The sequence below is a fragment of the Sminthopsis crassicaudata genome, chromosome 1 (assembly GCF_048593235.1).
Source record: "Sminthopsis crassicaudata isolate SCR6 chromosome 1, ASM4859323v1, whole genome shotgun sequence".
NCBI classification, from domain to species: Eukaryota; Metazoa; Chordata; class Mammalia; order Dasyuromorphia; family Dasyuridae; genus Sminthopsis; species Sminthopsis crassicaudata.
The window spans coordinates 577235408-577255513 of NC_133617.1; the positions used below are offsets into that span (position 1 = coordinate 577235408).

The 20106-nt window shown below is 37.3% G+C and overlaps 1 protein-coding gene across 2 annotated transcripts in view; it reads left to right on the top strand.

The window, feature by feature from the left end:
* Positions 1-19818, top strand: part of PTCD2 (pentatricopeptide repeat domain 2) — a 43135-nt gene extending 23317 nt beyond the window's left edge. For both annotated transcript variants that reach the window (XM_074282241.1, XM_074282242.1), the window contains exons 7-10: positions 573-686; positions 3334-3408; positions 9946-10059; positions 18654-19818. In XM_074282241.1, the coding sequence (XP_074138342.1) occupies positions 573-686; positions 3334-3408; positions 9946-10059; positions 18654-18878 (528 nt within the window). In that variant the 3' untranslated portion in view covers positions 18879-19818. The remainder of the gene's footprint in view (positions 1-572; positions 687-3333; positions 3409-9945; positions 10060-18653) is intronic.
* Positions 19819-20106: the final 288 nt, after the last annotated feature.

Consider the following 20106-nt stretch of genomic DNA (forward strand, 5'->3'; position numbering starts at 1 on the left):
TTTTCTTTCTCATTTTTTTTCCCTTTTTGGTCTGACTTTTCTTGTGCAGCATGATAATTGTGGAAAAACATATAAAAAACTGCATTGTCTAATATATATTGGATTACTTGCTGTCTGGAGAGAGTGGAAAGAAAGGGAGAAGAAAATTTGGAACACAAAAGTTTCTTAAAGGGTGAATGCTGAAAACTATCTTTGCATATATTTTGAAAATAAAAGAACATTATTTTTAAAATGTTATTTTAAAGCTATTGGTGTTTTTGAGTAACAGGAAGTTATAAGAGAAAATATCGATAGAAGACACTTTCACTAAATTTTTTTAATGATTACTTATTTAATTTTTTTTAAATAAAATACGTGTTGATTGATTGTATATCCTCTTTTTCTGCTCATAGAAAATTATTATTTGCCAATTTACATATGCAGTCTCTTTGCACTCAGACCAGAGTCTACATGTGAACCTTAACAGCTTTCAAGGAGAATGATCCAGGGCTAGTGGAGAAAGCTCTGACAAAGAACTCCTTTCAATGAATTTGAAAGGACATAATAGCTCATTAATTGTGGTCTCTTTACAGAACAGCGTCAATTCTTTCAACACCTGTATGACTTTACTGGATGAAGCATTGATCAAAGCAGAAGTTTTGAAAAGGCGAGCCTACAGTTTTGCCATAGCATTAGCTCTAAAACAGGTATGGATTTGGATGGGAATCCATCTAATTTGAAAGGGACTGATATAGAAGAGAAGTATATCAGGTAGTCTGATTACTTTCAATAATATTGATATTTTTTTTCCCATCCAGTTTTGTCTTCCATTCATTCCAACAAGATCTTGGAAAGTGTCCAATATTATTACAAGTCACTAGTTAGGAATTAAGATTATAGCAATTAAACCAAGAGTCCATGCCCTTCTTCACAGAGCTCATTTCTAAAAGAGCAACACCTTCCAGTGTCCTTGCAACCAAAATCTGTGCTTAAGGCCATTGGGTCCACCAAACCACAGGGATCTTTATCTACTTAAGGATCCATGCATGTTGCATGCTGACTTAGAAAACGATATATTAACATTTTTTGCATTCTCTTGTATTTTTATTTATAATGCCAGTTATTACCCAACTACATTTTAATCTGGTTCAGGCCTTACTCAGGGGAGTTGAGAATTAGTGCATCTTTGACACTTTTGCTTATATGTACAGAGAAGGTTGTCTTTTCAGAAACTCAATTACCATTTGTAAGAATTAAGATCCAAGCCTATGGAAAACGGTGAAAAAAATCAAAAGAGAAATTGCCCACGTGACTTAAATAAATTCCACAAGACTTATTTCATGTCCAACAAGAGCTGTTAAGTCACTGGGATACCCTCTTGACCTAAATTCCACCTCTATTGAATGAGCATTCCAAAAACTACTCATTGGGAGACCACGAGTCTGGTGTGTTTCCCATGATTCCAGGATACATTTGTGGTGTATAAAATGAGAATTTCCCCCCATGTCAGTGAGGACAGCCTGGTTGAGTGCTCCAAAGGATTGCCAACAAAGTGTGGCCAGAGCATTTGGCTTATTGCTAGTTAGAATTTGAGAGACCAGTACATTTCCATGAAATTCAGAGAAAATTCCCTGAATAACATGGAGGCGATAAGGTGGTTCCTACTGCTTTTTCCCTGGCAGTGTTCCCCTTTCTCTTTAATTGTCTAATTTTCCTTTCAAGTAAAAAAAGATTTTAACATGAAAGCACATACCAAACTGAGTATGTTGCACCAGTGACTAGGATGAAACTGTCACTGGCCTTTATCGTGGAGCCCTGGGAAGAGCCATCAATAAAGAGGAATACTCACCTAGATAATAAGGATTATGGAGAGGGAATGGAAGCAGGGATGCAAAAAGGAAAGCACTGTTTGAGTAGTAGCCAAAGAAGCTATTCAATGGAGCAATAGACATATGGGAGCAGCCAGTTTCTTTCACAGAGTAAGTACAGTGAAGAGGTGCTAGCAGTACAGGAGACAAGCCTGACACCCAACTTGGATCACTCTCCAGGCCTGAGCTTCTGTTTTAAGGGAGGATGGGCAGAGGCGTAGCACCACCAAGCCATCCCCAGGGAAGGCCCTTAACAACCTAGCCCCTTCCTCCCTTTCTAGTCAGTCCTATGATTGGGTTCCTTGTCCTTCACATCTCTTGGTCCTGCTTTTTCATTGGCTTTCCCCCATGTCTGGAATATTCTTTCTTATCTCCACCTAATGGCTTCCTTGATTTCCATTAAGACTTGGCTCCAATCCTACATTCTACGGGAGGCCTTTCTCATCCTCTCCTATTTGTAGTACTTCCCTGCTAAAGTTGGCTTCCATTTACAGCTGCATGTAAAAATAAATTACCGGGTAGCAAAGGCAAGATGCATGTATGTTTGTTTTTCCATGCTGCTTCCCCCTTTATAAAATGAATCCTGTGAAACCAGAGAACTTTGTTCTTAATATAGGGCCTTAAACATAGTGTTTGCTAAAGGCCTATTGACTGACCACTGACAGTCACTCATTAGGACAATGTGATTTAAGGCAGCAGTGGAAGGAGGGCTAATTCTGGTGGTTGCTAGTATTGCTATTTAGTTGAGGGAAGTGTTCCATGCAGTAGCGATCATAACACTCATGTTTGGCTGAACTACAGATCCAAAGGAGAGCCAGAACTGGCAAAGTTCTTAGGGCTCCATTTTTCATTGTCTTAAAATGAGTTGTTGGAATCACTTGGGATTTTCTTCACAAGGATTTTTATCTAGCCATGGTGGCTTAAACTTTTTCCAGTCTCAGCCCCTTTTCACTCGAGAAATTTTTACATGACCCTGGGAATATAGGTATATGAAATAGGTCTACAAATCAAACACATACTGATAATAATTTGTGACCTGCCCCGCCACAATCAGTTATTAGACCCCATGTGGAGTCATGGCCCACAGTTTAAGAAACTTTGATTGGAGAGGTAAAGTTTATTGGTCTGCAGAGAATGACAGCCCTGAAGTGGGGGCCTTATTCTCATTTGGCCTTTTGAGATCACTAAGGAGAGCCCTGACCCCGGCTGACTTAGACAAGCTAGAAAAGCTCTGGTTGACATTTCTCCAGCCTGATCTCACTACAAGAAGCAATAAAATAGAAAAAGAATCAGTTATACACTGTTTGAAGAATTCCATAGAATGTTTAATGATTGGGAAAGGATTGTTTCCATAAGCATCACTTTTTGGGTTCTTGTGGGGAAGGAGGTGAAATGCTCTATGATGCTGGAGATCTTTATATATCTTTGTTAAGATTCTGATAGAATGATCATCACCTATGATATTGCTTTTTGTTTTTTCTTTCAGAACCAGGTGGCAAAGGCAAGATCCATTTATTCTCACATCATGAACCCAGACAGCAAAGCATGTAATAATTTAAATGTAAGTTGTAATTTTAAAGATAAACATAAACCCTGAAGGGCAGTAAAATGATGCCCACTGTGTAGGGTTGGTTTCTGATTTTGGGAGTCACTACATCCTCTGCACAAATAAAGTCTTTGTTCACTCTTACAACTTAGCTACTAAAAAAAGATGTGACATGAACAAAAAGTCAAGTATATTTTTAAATATTTTTTTAAACTTTAGGACAGTTATTATATACAGACTACCCTTTTTTCAGGTTATGGGATAAGGGGAAATCTATTTCTCTTATATAAATAAGGAAGAAAACTATGGCTTGCAGAACTGAAGTGCATTATCACTTGAGAGGAAATTTCTTTTTTTTCCTTTCAATCTTGTTAATAGTTTATTCTTATTCTACCCACACATTCTAGTTATGAAAATCTTAAAGTTTAAAAAGTACACAAAGATTTTATGAAGATGCTATGTATTTTTGTTTTGTTTTGTTTTTTAAAATGTCTGTCACCCATAGTCTCTTTCACTCTTTACCCGCTCTGAAACACAGGAGTTGATTGACTTTGCCTACAGCCACTTAGCTAATGAGTATCTAAATCTTAGAGTTCCATCTGTGCCCCTTATTTTTTTAAAATTTTTTATTTTTATGGTATGTAATTTTTCCAATTACATGTAAAGATGGTTTTCAGTATTCATTTTTGTAAAATTTTTAGCTCTCTTTTTTTCTCCCTCCCTCCCTTACTTTCCCCCTCCCCAAGATAGCATGCAAACTGACATGGGTTTTTTAACATATTTCCATGATTCATTTTGGAAAAGAAAAATCAGAGCAAAGGGGGAAAACCATGAGAAAATAACAACAAGAAAGGTGCAAAATAGAATGTCTCAATCCACCTTTAGTTGTGGATAGCATTTTCCATCCAAAGTCTATTGTAATTATTTTTTATCACCTCATTGTTGAAAAAAGCCAAATTTATCCCAGTTAATCATCACATAATCTTGCTATTACTATATACAATATCCTCCTGGTTCTGTTTACTTCACTCAGAATCAGTTTATGTAAGTTTTCAGGCTTTTCCCAAAGTCAGCCTGCTCATCATTTCTTTTAGAACAATAATATTCCATTACATTCATATGCCATAACTTATTTAGCTATTCCCCAATTGATGGGCATCCCCTCAATTTCTAGTTCCTTGCCACCACCAAAAAAGCCACCATAAACATTTTTGTACATGTTGGTCCTTTTTCCTCTCTTATGATTTCTTTTAGATACAGACCCAGCAGTGTGTGCCTCTTATTCTGACCTAAGTCTTTCTGATGTGCATTTCCTACTTTTTATATACTTTACCATCCAATTGTCTAGGTGGGGAAGTACAGAGGAAAAATAATAGGTTACACCAAGAATTTAGAACCTTTCGAGTAGTATGAACATAAGCAGAGAAGAAGTTATCCAGAGTGAGGTCATAGATAACCTACAATACCTGATTTTATCAGCTCTTAGAGAGGTTAGAAGCAACTCTGTCAGGAAACCTTTCCTCATGTTTAAATTAAATTTCTCATGTTTTGCTTTAAGCCAACTTCTGAGATGAGGAAGTAGAAAAAGTTGCCATTCTCAGCAGAATGATGGTCAAATGTTCAAACTATTATTTGTCATCCCAGATCATTATAATTAGAACATACATATGTATATATAGTAAAGAATCATTTCTATGATAAATGGAAATTTATCTAATTTTCAAAAAAAAAATTTGAAAAGCGTTTTGAATTAGCCTTGTTTAGGGCTGAGCTTTCCCTTGATATTTTAAAGGGTATTTTGTAATTATTTTTCAAGGGAAACCTGAGAAATGGGTTAGTCAATATTTAGAAAATCCAAATTAAATCATTTTCTTTACCTAATTTTAATTAGTGACTCATGTTAAAATCTTCCTTCTACCAATTGGAATTTGAACTGACCTAATCTTAAATTTCCTCACTTTCTCTCTTATCTACATCCTTCCTTTAGCCAATATACCCAGGAACCTAGGTTGCTAATTTTCCAGTTGCTCCCCAGTCAGTACTGCATTGATTGATTAGGATATCTCATGCAGACATAACCACAATGGCTCGGCTCTGCCCGTCTGAGCTGAGACTGTCAATACTGAGAGAGCTCCGGATCCTCTTTAGTATTCTGTTCCATATCAGAGGATTAATTTCCATTTCCAAATATGTCTGGAACCAGCTGAAACCAGATCAGGGTAAATTTCCAGTGATTCGATTTGAATTTGTTCATTTCTTTATGTAACTGGCAAAGGGAGACACATTTCAGAATGGTGTTCACTGTTCTTTACTTTGGGGGCTTTAACTTGGAATGATAACATGTGGGTTATGTGGGGCACAGGTGGAACTTTTTTAAGCCCGGTCCTTCTCCTTTGCCAAAGATTACCCTTAAATCTCATTACATGCTGAATAGTACAGTGGAAAGAACGCAGAATTTGGGCTGGAGATCTGGGCCAAAGTCCTGGCTCTGCGATTATAAATGGCGGAGATAAAACTCTGACTTAGATGGATAATAATCAATGGACCTTAGTTTTAGGGTTGGACTAGATAACTTCTGAGGCTTTTTCTAACTCGGCTTTCTATAGCTACTTCGATGCCAAGCAGAAAGCCTTCCCAGACTAAAACGTGAGAAATAGGTAACACCTGAGCTCCATGAGAACTATAGATTTAAAGCTGGGCAGAAACCTAAAAAATTTTTCTCTTCCACTGCCTTTTTTATAGATAAGGAAACTGAGGCTCAGAGAGGTCAAGTTATTTGCTAGGGGTCCCACAAATACTTCACACCAGAGCCAAGATCTGAACTTTAACTTCAGAACCATGGCTTTCCCACTGGGGTATAGAGTATTCTCACAACTATATGACAGTAGTCTTTTTTGCTCATGGAATCCATTTTAGTCTTTATCCAGCTTTGAGAGAGACAGACAGAGAGGTGAGGCATGGGGGGAGATAGAAAAACAAAGAGGGGAAAGGAAGCAGGGAGAGACACAGACACAGAGTTAAAAAGAGAGAAGGAGGGAAAAAGATGGAGGGAGGGAGGAAGGGAGAAGACAAAGTCACAGACAGAGAAAGAAAGGATGTGAGAGGGAGGGAAGGAGAGAGTCACAGAGAGAGAAAAATCTAATTCCTAAATGTTAGTTTGGAAATACTGTGCACCTTTTTAAAAAATCCACTTATATCAAATTCCTTCAAGACTGCAGTGTCCTTGTGACTTGGCATTATTTCCTGGGGCCGTGGTGATCATGGTGGCAGAGAGAGCAGAGACTCCATAAATAGTTTCTCATATCAAATTTTCCCCTGCTCTCTTGAAATTCGATTTTCATGGCCTTCATTTTGATATCTCTTGAAAGATTAGAACCGTCTTTCTCAACCTCTTTGGCAGAGTAGTAAAGCCCATGAATCTCTTCTCAGAATATTTTAGAATGTGTAGAATGAAATATATAGAATCAAAAAGGAAATTATATTGTAATAGTTAAAAATTTAAAAAAATATTCATGCACCCCAGGTTAAGAGAGGCTGAAAGAAGTTAGTGAAAATAAAGGTAAACTTTTTGTTCCCTCAAAGTTCATGGATCCCCTGAAAAATTTACTTCTGGGACTCCTTAGTTTTGTGGACTTCATTTAGAACAATATCAGACCTCCATTCTGGTCTCTCCTGAAAACTTCAGCTAGATAAAAGACTGCTGATAAGAAGCCTTTCTTCTCTGCCCACATCCCTCACTTCCTCATCTGAGGAGCCAAGGTGTTGTTCTGGCCTTGAAAGCCCTCTTTGGAACCAGGTTACTTGCAGGAAGGGAGTAATTTGAGGAGAGAAAGTATAATCTGCCAGACCCTCCTCGTGCTTGTGTCCAGCTTTGGCCTCCAAGACACTGCTTTTCCACTGGGCACCTTAGAGTAAATTTCCTGGGGACATAACCTCGCAGCTCTTAGGAAGACAAGGGTAGCCCCAGGGCACTGTGGTTTCACAGTTATTAACAGAGGGTGGCAGTCTACTACCAGTGCTGTCCTAGAATCACAGAGTTGGGAGGACTTTGGAAGTCATGAAGTCCAACCATCTCATTTTACAAGTGAGAAAGCAGAGATTTAGAAGAGTGAGACAAAGGTGATTACCAAATGTTGCTGCTCTCCACATCTCAGTGGAGATATTTTACTTACTTCCTAATAAGCAGTTCAGAGATCCTACAAAAATGCTAACTATACCCTGTGGTCTTATCTTTCTATTCCAGAGAACAGCCCAAATAGGCAAATCATCTCTATCCCTAGTTGGGCATCTCTGCTCTATTAAGTTACCATTCTGCTATATAATTTCCTTTTGATTAATAAAATGTGGCCCTCATTTAGTAATCCTAGCAATAAAAACTGAACCACATTTAAGAGCAGCTAAGTGGCAAAGTAGATAGAGTGCCTAGCCTGGAATCTTTCTGAGTTCAAATCTAGGCACAGATAGTCACTAGCTGTATGATCCTGGGCAAATCACTTATGTTTGCCTCAGTTTTCTCATCTGTAAAATGAGACAGATTTCTTCATTCTGGGTATAGTCAAATACAGTCAGCTAGGTGGCACAGTGGATAGAGAACTTAACCCCAATTGTCTCACAAAAAAGAAAAGTCTCCAAATGCAGTCATGAAAAGTAGGACATAATTGAACAACAACAATGAACCACAATTAATCCTAGAAAACTACCCCATAAATTCCTGCTTTCACAAACAATAGATGAGAAAGAATATATTAAGTAGAAATCTATCACTGCGGGAAATAGGACTCATTCTTTACCTTTTGTATGGAAGGAGAAAGAGGAGAACGGAAAGAACCGTAATATCCTTTTCTTGTATGAATTCAGAACAGCACATGTTTTAATGGTTTGGTAGAAAGCTTATACTTCATGTATTGGGTATTAATATTAATTATTGCTATAATTTCTCAATCTGTAAAAAAAAGTTACAGCTATCTCTTGCCTACCTAGTAGAACCACTGAGAAGTAAGGTTCATAAAGTATGGAGATAGTGTGATGCAGTGGTGTCTAACTCAAGTAGAAATGGATCCCTGTAGGTGTATCATAACTTTTTTTTTTTTTTTTGTATTTTGATTGTAACTTAATGTTTTTATTGTAATTTGTATTTTTATTTTTTGTGTAAAACATTTTCTAATTACATTTTATTCTACTTGTGGGTAGCTAGAAAAAAGCTAGAAAAAAAGCTTGAAAAGCTAGAATAGGCATCAGAAAATCTGGGTTCCAATGTTGGCTATATCACTTCCTGCCCAAGAGCACTCCTGAATCTCAATTTCCTTGTATTTGCTAACAAGGGAGTTGAACTAGATGGTGTCCATTCAACCAAGAAGAATCATTAAATGGCTGTATACATCAGGCACTTTGGGACCAGCCAAGGGGACCGAGTTCAAAGATTAGAATGGTGCCTAATTGCAGAGAGCTGACATTCAAATGGGCAGGTAGATAGCACAGTAGATACAGTGCCAGACCTAGAATCAGGAGGATGTCAGTTTAAATGTGCCCTCTGACACTTAATACCTATGTGATCCTGAGCAAGCCATGTAAGCCTGTTTGCCTCAGTTTCCTCATCTGTAAAATGATCTGGAGAAAGAAATATTAAATCACTCCAGTATCTTTGCCAAGAAAATCCTAAATTGGGTCATAAAAAGTCAAATGTGACTAAACAAAAACAATATTCAAGTGATGAAATTGATAAATACCTTTAAAAATATATACAGCATAAATATAATTTGAATAAACACAAATATGTACAAAGTAGTTCAATACAAGACAATTTTGGAGGGGAGATATTAACAGTCTTTTCAAACTCCTATGAGCCTATAAAAATTTGTATTGATCTCTATTGGGAGTTTTGTATCAACAAAATTTCTCCAAGCATCTTTTCTTGTCTCCTTTCTCTTAGAGCTATGTCATATATCAGATTTTTTTAAAAAGAAAAAAAATTAGCCAAAACAATAAATCTATTGAAAACTTTGGAAAATATATGAAATGTACCATACTTGTTGACCTTCACCCTTGAGGCTTCCATCTTAACAGGGATGATGTGTGAGTGTAAAGTGATATTGCCCTCAATTGCTAAAAGGTTAGATCCTAAAAGAATACTTAAGTTGGTTATGGGTTTTTTAATGGCGTGATGTATTTTGGGATGGATCTTAGAGGAATGGAATTTCCTATCAGCTGGATACATTCTGTGGGCACCTTTTAGGGACAGAAGTTCTTAACCTTTTTTGTGTCTTTTTTGTGACTGTCTTTGACAGCTAAGAGACTCCGCTTTGGAATAACATTTCTAAATGCATAAAATAAAATACAAAGGGTTACAAAGGAAATCAATTATATTGAAATATAGAATAGTTAACAAAAAAGTTCATAGACCCCAGTTTTTGGAAATAGCATAACAAGGGAGTCCCAAAAACATCTAGATGAAACTTTCTGCTTGTGCCTATCTCTAAGGACAACACAGAGGCTTGGCTAGTTTCATGTCTTCCGAGTCTAAACCACTGGTATTTGGTTCTTTCTATGGTCTAGATCCTTATCTATGCCCACTCAAACATGTTGGAAGGAGCCCTGAAGATTCTAGAGGAATCTACTGAAAAAATTAATTCCAGTTTTGTGAAGAAGCAAGAGTTCTCAGAGGAAGTGGTACGTACCAGGGGAATTGAAAATTTTGTTAGAAGCAAAACACATTCTGAGATTGGTGGGCATAATACCTGGGACTGGGAAGCATGACTGGAAGATTTCTTGAGCTCAGGAGTTTTGAACTGCAGTGGACTATACCAAATGGGGATCCAAACTGAATAAGACAGACACTCAGGGTTAAATATAGCAAAACTTTGGCTTAATCGAACCCAATTCTTAACATTTATTAAGCTCTTCTGCCAGGCCTACTATGTGGACATTGTACTAAGCACATTATGGGAAAAGATATCATGGTTTAGATGATAGAATAACAATGGAGTTAGAAGATGTGGGTACTATATAATGGTCATTTGACCTTGGGCAGGTTACTTTTGTGACTTATCGTCAGGATCATAATGTAGTAAATGGATACCTAAGTAGTGTAGTGCATAAAGTGCCAGTCCTGAAGTCAGGAAGGCTTCATTTCAAATTCAGCCTCAGATGCATATTAGTTCTATGATCCTGGGAACCCTGTTTATTTCCGTTTTCTATCTATAAAATAAGGTAGAAAAGGAAATGGTGAATGACTCCAATGTCTTTACCAAGAAAACCCCAAATAGGGTCATGAAAAGTTGGACATGATAGAAATGACTGCACAACAACAAATAATGTAGTAGTGTATATAAAATGCTTAAAAAAAAAAAAAAAAGCTCCTTGTAAATGTAAATTATCTATCATCACTACTATCAAAGGATGTCTCCCATCTTAACAGAGTATAAGCCATTATATGCTTTAAAATTAATTGGGCTTGATTTGTTGAGTCATTTCAATTGTGGATGATTCTTTGTGATTGCACTTTGGGATTTTCTTGGTAAAAATGCTGGGGTGGTTTTTTACTTCCTTCTTCAAGTCATTTTACAGATGAGGAAACTGAGGTAAACAGTTAAGTGACTTTCCCAGTTACTAAATAATCATATTTGAATTCACAAAGTGAATTTTCCTAAGTGCAGGTATGGTGTTTTATCCACCTCACCAACTATCGGCCCCATATAATATACCCAGAGCCCATAACAATAGTCTTTGATTCACAACTGAGAGGGCAGAATTGAGATTTCAGTGGCATATGTCCATGGTGCTGAACACAAATAAAAATGGATCCCTCTGGACTGATGGGGAAAACCGCGAATTAACATTATTTATCTATGTTGTATTCTATTTTCACTTATTTTGTTTAACATTTCCCAGTTATGCTTAATTATACTCCAGAGTTTTGTGTATTGTGAGTTTGACATCTCTAGTGTAGAGTATTCCTAGTGAAAACTTCCCCTTTATCAATGACAGTGTTTAACTATACTATTCAACAACTTAGCCTCATATTGAGAAGTTAAGTGACTTGTCCAGGGTCTCACAGCCAATATGTGCCAAAAGTAGGGTTTGAACTCAGGTCTTCCTGACTTTAAGGCCAGACGTTTATCCATAGTGCCATTTGTATAACTGATAAATGACCAAAAAGATAAAGGGGCAATAGGAAAGGAAACTTGTGATCAACAATTATTTGATTTTTTTCTTTAAGCAGAATTCTATATGGCATCTAAACACATTTTGCTTTCATTGATAGGGGAAAATAAGGACAATAGTTATGAGTGTAGGTAGTTGCAGGGCACTCTTAATTTTTCAAACTCATACATTTCACCTAGAAAGCATTTGAAATTGGGTGGAATTATCATGTAATTGAACTGCCCACCCCCAGTCTCCATCTCATTTCTTGTCAGAGCTGCTTCCAAGGGACAAAAATTGATTAGAGGTTCCCTTCCCACTCTTTATTTACCTTTGGGAAAAGTATTAGTGTAAGGAGAGCGAGATGAGGGAAGAGGAGCCAAGAATATGGGTAATTTGCAACCTAGATAATTAGACCCTAAATAATGGAGTGTTTGTTCTTTCCATCTCTCCCTCCAATGCTGGAAAGTTATTCCCTAAACAGCTTTCTTTCTCCCCTTTAACTCTGTCACAGTATTACAAAAGACAAGCCAGGCTGCCAAAGGTCACCATTGTTGCTTTTTCATGCTGACCCCACAAACTTGAATAGAAGGTGCTGTAGCCCCAAGTCAGCCTTAGCCAGCCAGCTTTCTAATGGTAATTTTTCTCCTCCAGAATGTGTTTGTTTGTTAAAATAAGTTTTATTCGTGCTTTTTGCTTTTGCCTCATAACTCCACATCAGCATTAACAAAAAAAAAAAAAAAAAACCAAAAAACTCATCTAATTTCCATTTCAACTTTCTTTTGGGGAGGAGAGGGGAGTCTGTTCCTTTCCTTCAGAAGGATACCAGGAGAAATCAAGTCTTTCCTCATTTTAGTAGAAATTCTTCAAGAAGGGCAAAAACTGATTTAAATCAAATTGTTAGTTTGTCTTATTCAAGAGACATCATACCTATTTCTTGTTCTATAAAATAGGTACCCACACTGGCAGATAGAGACTCCTTCATATGTTGACTCTCACTCAATCCAATAATGAAATTTATTCATAGTGAAATTTGTGTAGTCGTGGGTTGCAACATACTAAGATGGTATTAAATATTAAGTAAAATGATTACTCCACTGTAAAAAGACAGTGGAATTTGGGTTGGAATTCCTTTTTTTTTTTTTTTTTAATATATCTTCTCTTTTATGAACATCTTCAAAATGAATAAAACAAACAGAAGGACATTGTAGTTACAGCAGTATTTTTTAATATATGTTTTTATTTATTTCATTAAATATTTTTCAATTATATGTAAAATACCTTTAACATTCAAGTCCCACTTTCTCTTCACATTTTCCTTTCCTTCTTTCCTCCTTAAGAAAGCAAATGATAATATATTATTTAATTACAGAAAATATATTTATATATTAGCCATGTCACAAAAGAAAACACATAAAAAAACAAAGTTTAAAAAGCATGCTTCAGTCTGTCCTCAGACTTTATTTCTCTCTTTGGAGGAAGATAGCATTTTTTGTCATGGGTTCTTTGGAATTGTTTCAGATCATTTTTGGTCAGAGTAGTTAAACCTGTCATGGTTGATCATCACTGTACTGTTGCTACTACTATATATCATAGTCTTCTCGTTCAACTCACTTCATTTTGCATCAGTTTATATATGTATTGCCATATTTTTTTGAAGCCATCCTGATCATCATTTCTTATAGCATAATAGTATTCCATTACAATTGTATCCCCTAATCAATTTCCAGTTCCTGAACACTACAAAAAGAATTGCTACAAATATTGTACTATTAGGTCTTTTCCACTTTTCTTTGACATATATATCAATACAGTGATCTGAGATAATTCCAAAGAGTCCATGATGAAAAATGTTATCTACTCCCAGAGAGAGATTGAGGTAGACTTTTTTTCACTTTAATTTTCCTTTTTTTTTTTTTTCTTTTTCTTTCTTTTTTTTTTTTTATGCAGTATGGCTAATATGGAAATACATTTTATATGACTTCACATGTATAATTGATATCTCATTGTTTGTCTTCTGAAGTAGCACAGGGGAAACTGTAGGGAGAGAGAATTTAGAATTCCAAATTTTAAAAAAAATGAATATTAACATAGTTTTTATCGGAAAAAATGATTATCTCTAAAGAAATAGCTTATATATTGTGTTATTCAATGAATTTTTATATGTCAATTTTTTTTTTGCTTCTTTTACCAAGTTGTGACTTTTTCTTGTATCCTCCATCATTTCTTTTCCCAATTTTTCTCTCTACCTTTCTTATTTGATTTTTTTTTTTTTTTTTTTTTTTTTTTTTTTTTTTTTGAGGCAATTGGGGTTAAGTGAGTTGCCCAGAGTCACACAGCAAGGAAGTATTGCCTCAGATTTTGACTTGGATCCTCCTGACTTCAGGTCTTATTTGATTTTTAAATTTTTTTTTCATCTCTTCCAAGAATTTTTGGGGGGGTGGGGGAGCTGACTACAATTTACTTTTTTTTGAGACTTTACATGTAGCTCTTTTGCTGCTGCTGTTCTCCATTTCATTTCCTTCTCACAAGCACCACATTCGCATTTTACAGATTAAAAAAAACTGAGACTCAGAAAGGTTTGAGTGACTTGATCAAAAATACATACACAGTTAATAATTAAATGAAGTAACGTTTGAACTCAGGTCTTCCTGGTCTTCAGTGATCTTGGTGTACCAAACATCACTGGCAAAACTTTCTTGATTTCCATCAGAGGAAATCCCTTTGGGAGGACTTAGCCCCTGTGAGAACTTAGACATCATCTGGTTTGCCTCCTTTCTCATTTTAAACATAAGGACATTGAGGCCCAGAGAAAGAAAATGTGTTTTCTGTTGCCCAGTTCCTACACTCATGGCCCTGGAAATGCAACCTAATTTAGATTCTTCAGAAAATGAAAAGTATTTGGTGACTCTTTTCTTCCACTCATGGCAGATCTAAAAGATACCACCATGCACCTAATAGTGCTCAGCCTCCCCCTTTTATTGAATTTCTCTCCATCCACATTCCAAACTGTAGCAAATGTGCTAGAATTAGAATGTCCCCCTTGTGGCCAGCAGCTGTCATTGCTGTTGTTGCTCAGCTCGCTCCAACATTAGCTGGGCCTTTCCCTGAGCCTTCCCTCACGTAGCCAGCAAAGTCGTGGTAGAGCCAGAACATAAGTCTGGGTCTCTTGACTCCCCGTCCAGGGCTACATCATTTGTACCAGGCTCTCTCTTCTTTATTGAAAGTATATATTGCCTTCCCAGAATTCATATGGAAAAATACTCATTTTTAAAAACTGCTTTTAGTTTTTACTTACCCTGAAGGTTCTTTTCACCCCAAAGCTGTTTTAAGATGGTTCCTATCTAAACCCATGTACGCCCATTTAGACTCGCTCCCGGATATTGTGAGGCTGATCAGAGCTTGCCTGATAGGAGACAGTAGGCATAAGTCATTCAGATATGTAAGTGACAAACCCTCGACTGGGAACCAAGCCTCTGACTACCTTCCTCCTCATGGGCTCTGCTGTGTTAGCAGGTAGAGAACACTTTTCCCCTTCTACAAAACTGATGTTCAAATATAAAACATAGGCTTCTCTTTCATTGATTTTTTTTTTCCATGAACTAAATTAGGGAACAAATTTGGCAACTTCTCTTTCTTGCTTAGATAGCAGAATAGCTGTAATAATTCCATTTAATGTTTCCACAGCTATCCAAGAGAACTGAGGCAGTACATTCAATTAGAGTGAAGTTATCCCAGGCTTGACAGCTTTGCACTGCTTTTTTGGGAAACCTTATGCTGCACATTAATTTTGTTCACCTTGAACCTGATGACAGAGCAAGCTGTTCCTCATAATAACATTAAGAACCTTTTGAGCACTAAGATTCCAAGGGGAGTCATGGTGTAAAAGGGAGATAGAGGCTTGCAGTCTATTCAGAAAGTGAGTGTAACCAATGGCTGTGTTAAAAAACGTGATCATGAATTAAATCTCTTCAAATATTGTAGGTGAGCAGAATTGAATTAGCCTTCTCTACCTCCTCTAATCCAGCCTATACACCACTGCCACCATAATCTTCCTAACAGAATTGTTCCCAGTGTCATTCTCCTGCTCAGAAACCTCTGCTGACTTCCTAGCTGCCTATAGAAAAAAAAAGTCCAGATTCCACAGTAAGCCATTTAAGGCATTGTGCGATCTGGCCCCACTCTATCTTTTCAGATTTATTTATGTGAAGTGTTAGATGTCTCATCTCTTCCTGAACATACCCTGTACTTCCTGTGCCCCAGGTCCCCTTTCACCTTGAGTATTGATTAGTCAAAGCCTTCATCCCTGCCTGTTAAAGAAACCATCCTCCAAGGTTTAGCTCAGATGGCACCTATTTTTAGACAACTTTCCCTGTATTGTAAACTGGGGATGAGGTCATTATTCAATCTGACCTATGACTGAATAGGAATTCCTTCTATAAAATACCCAGCAAAAGGCTTTAGTTGGAAGAAATCTAGTAAGGATAAAATCACTGTCTCCCAAAAGCAAACCAATCTGCTTTGAAACTTCTGTAATTGTGAAGGTCTTCTTTTCATTGAGCATAAATACCTGCTTGTTGGCTATACCTGCCAGTTGTTCCTAGGACCTTCTCTGGCACTGACAGAATGAGAGTCATTCCTCTTCTACAAGATTCCCATCATGTCTCCTCACAACCCTTCATTTTTTCTCTTTTCTCCTCTATTTTCTCCTCTTTCTCTTCAGATTTTTAAAATTTTTGAACTTAAGATCGGTATTTAGATCATAATTAGGTTAAAAAACCCCACCTAGTATTTAGATTTTGTTCAGTTCCAGAATTAGCAAATCAGTGTTGTTCTGATTTGAGTTTGGTTCCCAATTCTTCTGTTTTTGCTTTACCAGTCAACAAATATATGTTGATCATCAATGTCTGAGGCACTTAGCTTCTTGGAAAATAGTCAAATAAAAGATTTGGTTTTTGTCATTCTTTTACTAAGTCCAAACATATTTCTTTTCTTTATGGTGCTGTTTATGAAGAAAGCACCATGGTTTCTTTTTAGAAAGAGAATTTTTAATTGCAAAAATGAAACTACTTTTATCTCTGTTGAAAGATATTTTGAGGCCATGTTGAAATGTTATATTGATTCAGAGCTTAGAGACTTAGTGTGGTGTCTTGGAAAAGTGCTGGACCTGAAATCAGGAAAGACCTGAGTTTATTGTCATTTATTAGATGTGTTACCTTGAGTAGGTCACAGCCTCCTGGAGCCTCAGTTTCTTAATCTCTAATTAAGCTGGAAAGGATTTTAGGGACATCCTAATCCAATTCTATTCATTTTCAGATGAGCCTTCAGAAGGGCAAAATAATTTGTCTAATGTCATACAGGTAGTAAGTAACAGAGTTGAGATTTGACTTCAAGGCTTCTAACTACAAAAAACTTCCCACTGCAACACAGAAGCCAAGAATGTTGTCTGGTTACAAGACAGTGAACACTACAGTCTCCCTATATGTGATAATATCTCCCAGAGGGTAATGGAAAGATCCATGCTAAGCCTGCAAAGTGTTACAAACAAGGAATTAGGAAAAATGGAGTAAAGGAAGTTATTCAGAAAATTGTAGGAACAAAAAGGTTGGCACGAATACAAGGTACTAGTGAGGAACACCTACCAGCTAGCTGTGGGCTCTCCATTGACAGCTCCTAGATGTTAAGAGATCTCAAGAATCCTAGGTGTACATATTTTTGGGCCTTCGTGGCAAACTCATGGGAAAGACACTGATAAGAGTTACAGGGGATGGATAGATGTAGATAGGTTGCAACCTAAATCTGTGGAGGTAGGACCCTCATCTATAAGATAACAGGCCCACCTCACCTCAAACGTATGTAATCCAATGTATGTAAAGTTCACTGCAAGTCTTAGAGGATGAGTTTTATTCCTCTAATCAGTATGTGATAGGGTAATGAGGACACTTGCTGTATTGTTCATTTGATCTCTTTAGCAGAGTGCCTTCACGTGGCCAGTGCCCAGTAAATGCTTGTGGCAACAAGTCTTTCACTGTTCCTAAACTGTTAAGCTTCATACAACAACCTACAGCACTGTGATTGAAACGTCCTGTTGTTGTTGTTGGGGGCACAAGAACAACTCAACCTATGTGATTAAATTAGTTCTTTGGGAAGCAGTTTTCAGAAAGCCAGATTCTTACAACTTTAGCTTAATTAAGAAATGATTGTGTTAGAGAAGGACTTTGCTGTTGCAATGATGTCTGATCAAATACATTTACTTCATTTGCTTTAATGAGCCACTGCAGCTCATCCCCATCATCATTCCATCCCCCTTTCCTTTCTTGGTACATCTCTTTGGGTCAAAGGTGCTGTTTTAAGCTCTCATTTACTAAATTTCCAAGATGTAACTCTCAGATTGGGCTGTGTTATTTGTGGAACCATTCTCTTGGGTTTTTTTAGCCCCACATGTTAAATTATTCTGGCTTAGTGGCTAGAGCACTGGGCCAGAAATCAGGAAGATGAGTTCAGATCCAGCCATAAACACTTACTAGCTATGTGATGCTGGGCAAATCACTTAACCTTGTTTGCCTTGGAGGCAACTAAATGGCTCAGAGAATAGAGCACTGGGTCTGGAATTCAAATCAGGCCTCAGATACCAGCTGTGTGAGCCTAGACAGGTCACTTAATCTCTGATTGCCTTAATCCACTAGAGAAGGAAATGGCAAATCACTCCAGAATTTTTGCCAGGAAAACCCCATGGACAGTGTTGACGTGCATAGGGAGAGAGTTAGACAAGACTGAATAAAACAACAGTGACCTTTCCTTGTCCCTCAAATCCAATTTTCATAATACTCTCTAGATGTGGAATATTTTCTTAGCATTGTATTTGTGCATCTTGAAGGGACACAGTTAATCATTTATTTAGCACCTACTTTATGCCATGCATTGTTCTGTGATAAACATGACAGTAATGAAATAGCCCCTGGCCTCGGAGAGCTTCTATGAGGAGAGACAACATATACATGAATAAGTCTATATTAATCACTACATGGTGTTTTGGTGAGGAGTGGCACTAGGAGAAAAAAAAGAAACAAGGGAACTGTCTTGATGGCCTTCTACATTCTGTTTTTCTCTTCTGCTCACAGCTGACCACAGTGAAGAAGAAATTAGATGGACATCCAGCTCTCCAGGCCAGATTCAAAGAGATCTGTGATAAGCTCCAGGCATCGGGCCAAGTCATTCCCCAGACTGTGGATGCTATGCTCTGTGTCATCCCTCAGGGCAGGAAACCCCACGTTTTCTCATTTAACAAGAGGCAAACAAGCCGTCGGACTTTACAGTCACTCAAATCATCTCTGGTAGCCGAGTAACCCTGGATTTGACCAATGGTGACTAAACTGGATGTGCCATTCTTAGCATCTTAGAAACTGCTCTGAAAGAAATTAGGTTGAGCATTTTTTCCCTCGACAGATTTTTGAGATTTGTTGACAATTGATGTTCTAAACTGAGAGGTAGTATTGTGGACTCTTGTGGTCAACATAGACCCAAACAACCAGAAATCTTCTTGTCGTTGTTGTTTATAAACATGGGAATTTATCTGTATAGAGTGACAGGTATTGCCTGTGGTTTCTTGGTCCTGTTTCCTGACCTTTAATTCGCATAAAGCAGAAAGAAATATCCCAGAAGGATTTCAGCTCAGGATGTAGATTTGTCTGGCTTTGTATAACCCTTCTACATCTTGTTACATCTTTGGAAACTCAATTCTGTTGTTGATTTCAAAGATTTGCTGTGTCGCCTTGAAGACAGTCATCTTCCTTTATTAACTTGAATGCAGTAATTTTGTTTTAGTATTTAAAGCACTAAAGCATGAATGTTGAGAAAGTCCCTGATAAAATATAGTAACCATCATTTGCTAGAGACAGAATTACACGGAAAATAGAACACAGCATGGACTCGGGAATATGAAGCTCAGGATTTTGTCCTAGCTTCTACCACTACCTAATTTCTGAGATCCTTTATAAGCTCCTTTATGGCTCAGTCTGTAAAGTGGTAGGGCTTGTGCCGCATATCCTAGTATCCAGATCTGAGAATTTCAAACAACAAAAAAGGTGAGAGACTCATGCAAGCAAAGCACAGAATAACAAAAATACTTTGTTTTCCTCTGATGTATATCTCGCCCTTCCCTAACCTCTGTGAGGCAAACAGACACAAGTTTTATTTTTCTGAATTATTAAATATGCCAGCTTTAAGTTAGTACTTCCCAATTTAGGGTAAGTCATATGATTTCCCAATAAAAATTATGTGAAATTATGTCTCATGTCAGTCAGTGTGTCATGTAATGTCTGTCCTAGAATTCATCTCTTTTGTTAATGGTTTTCTTTCCTGTCTCCATTTGGAGTGCCTTATTTTCAGTGAAAAGAACTGTGTCTTTCTTGGGCACAGGACCCAGTTCCTAAGTGGCCTCAGATGCCATTTTAACTGATGACTTGAAATACAGCATCTGGAGGAGATACACAATATGAAAGTACATGGTGGTCCCCTCTCGGCTGTGCCTTTTGTTGTCAGAGGCCTGTTGTGATGTTGGAGCCATGTGTATCT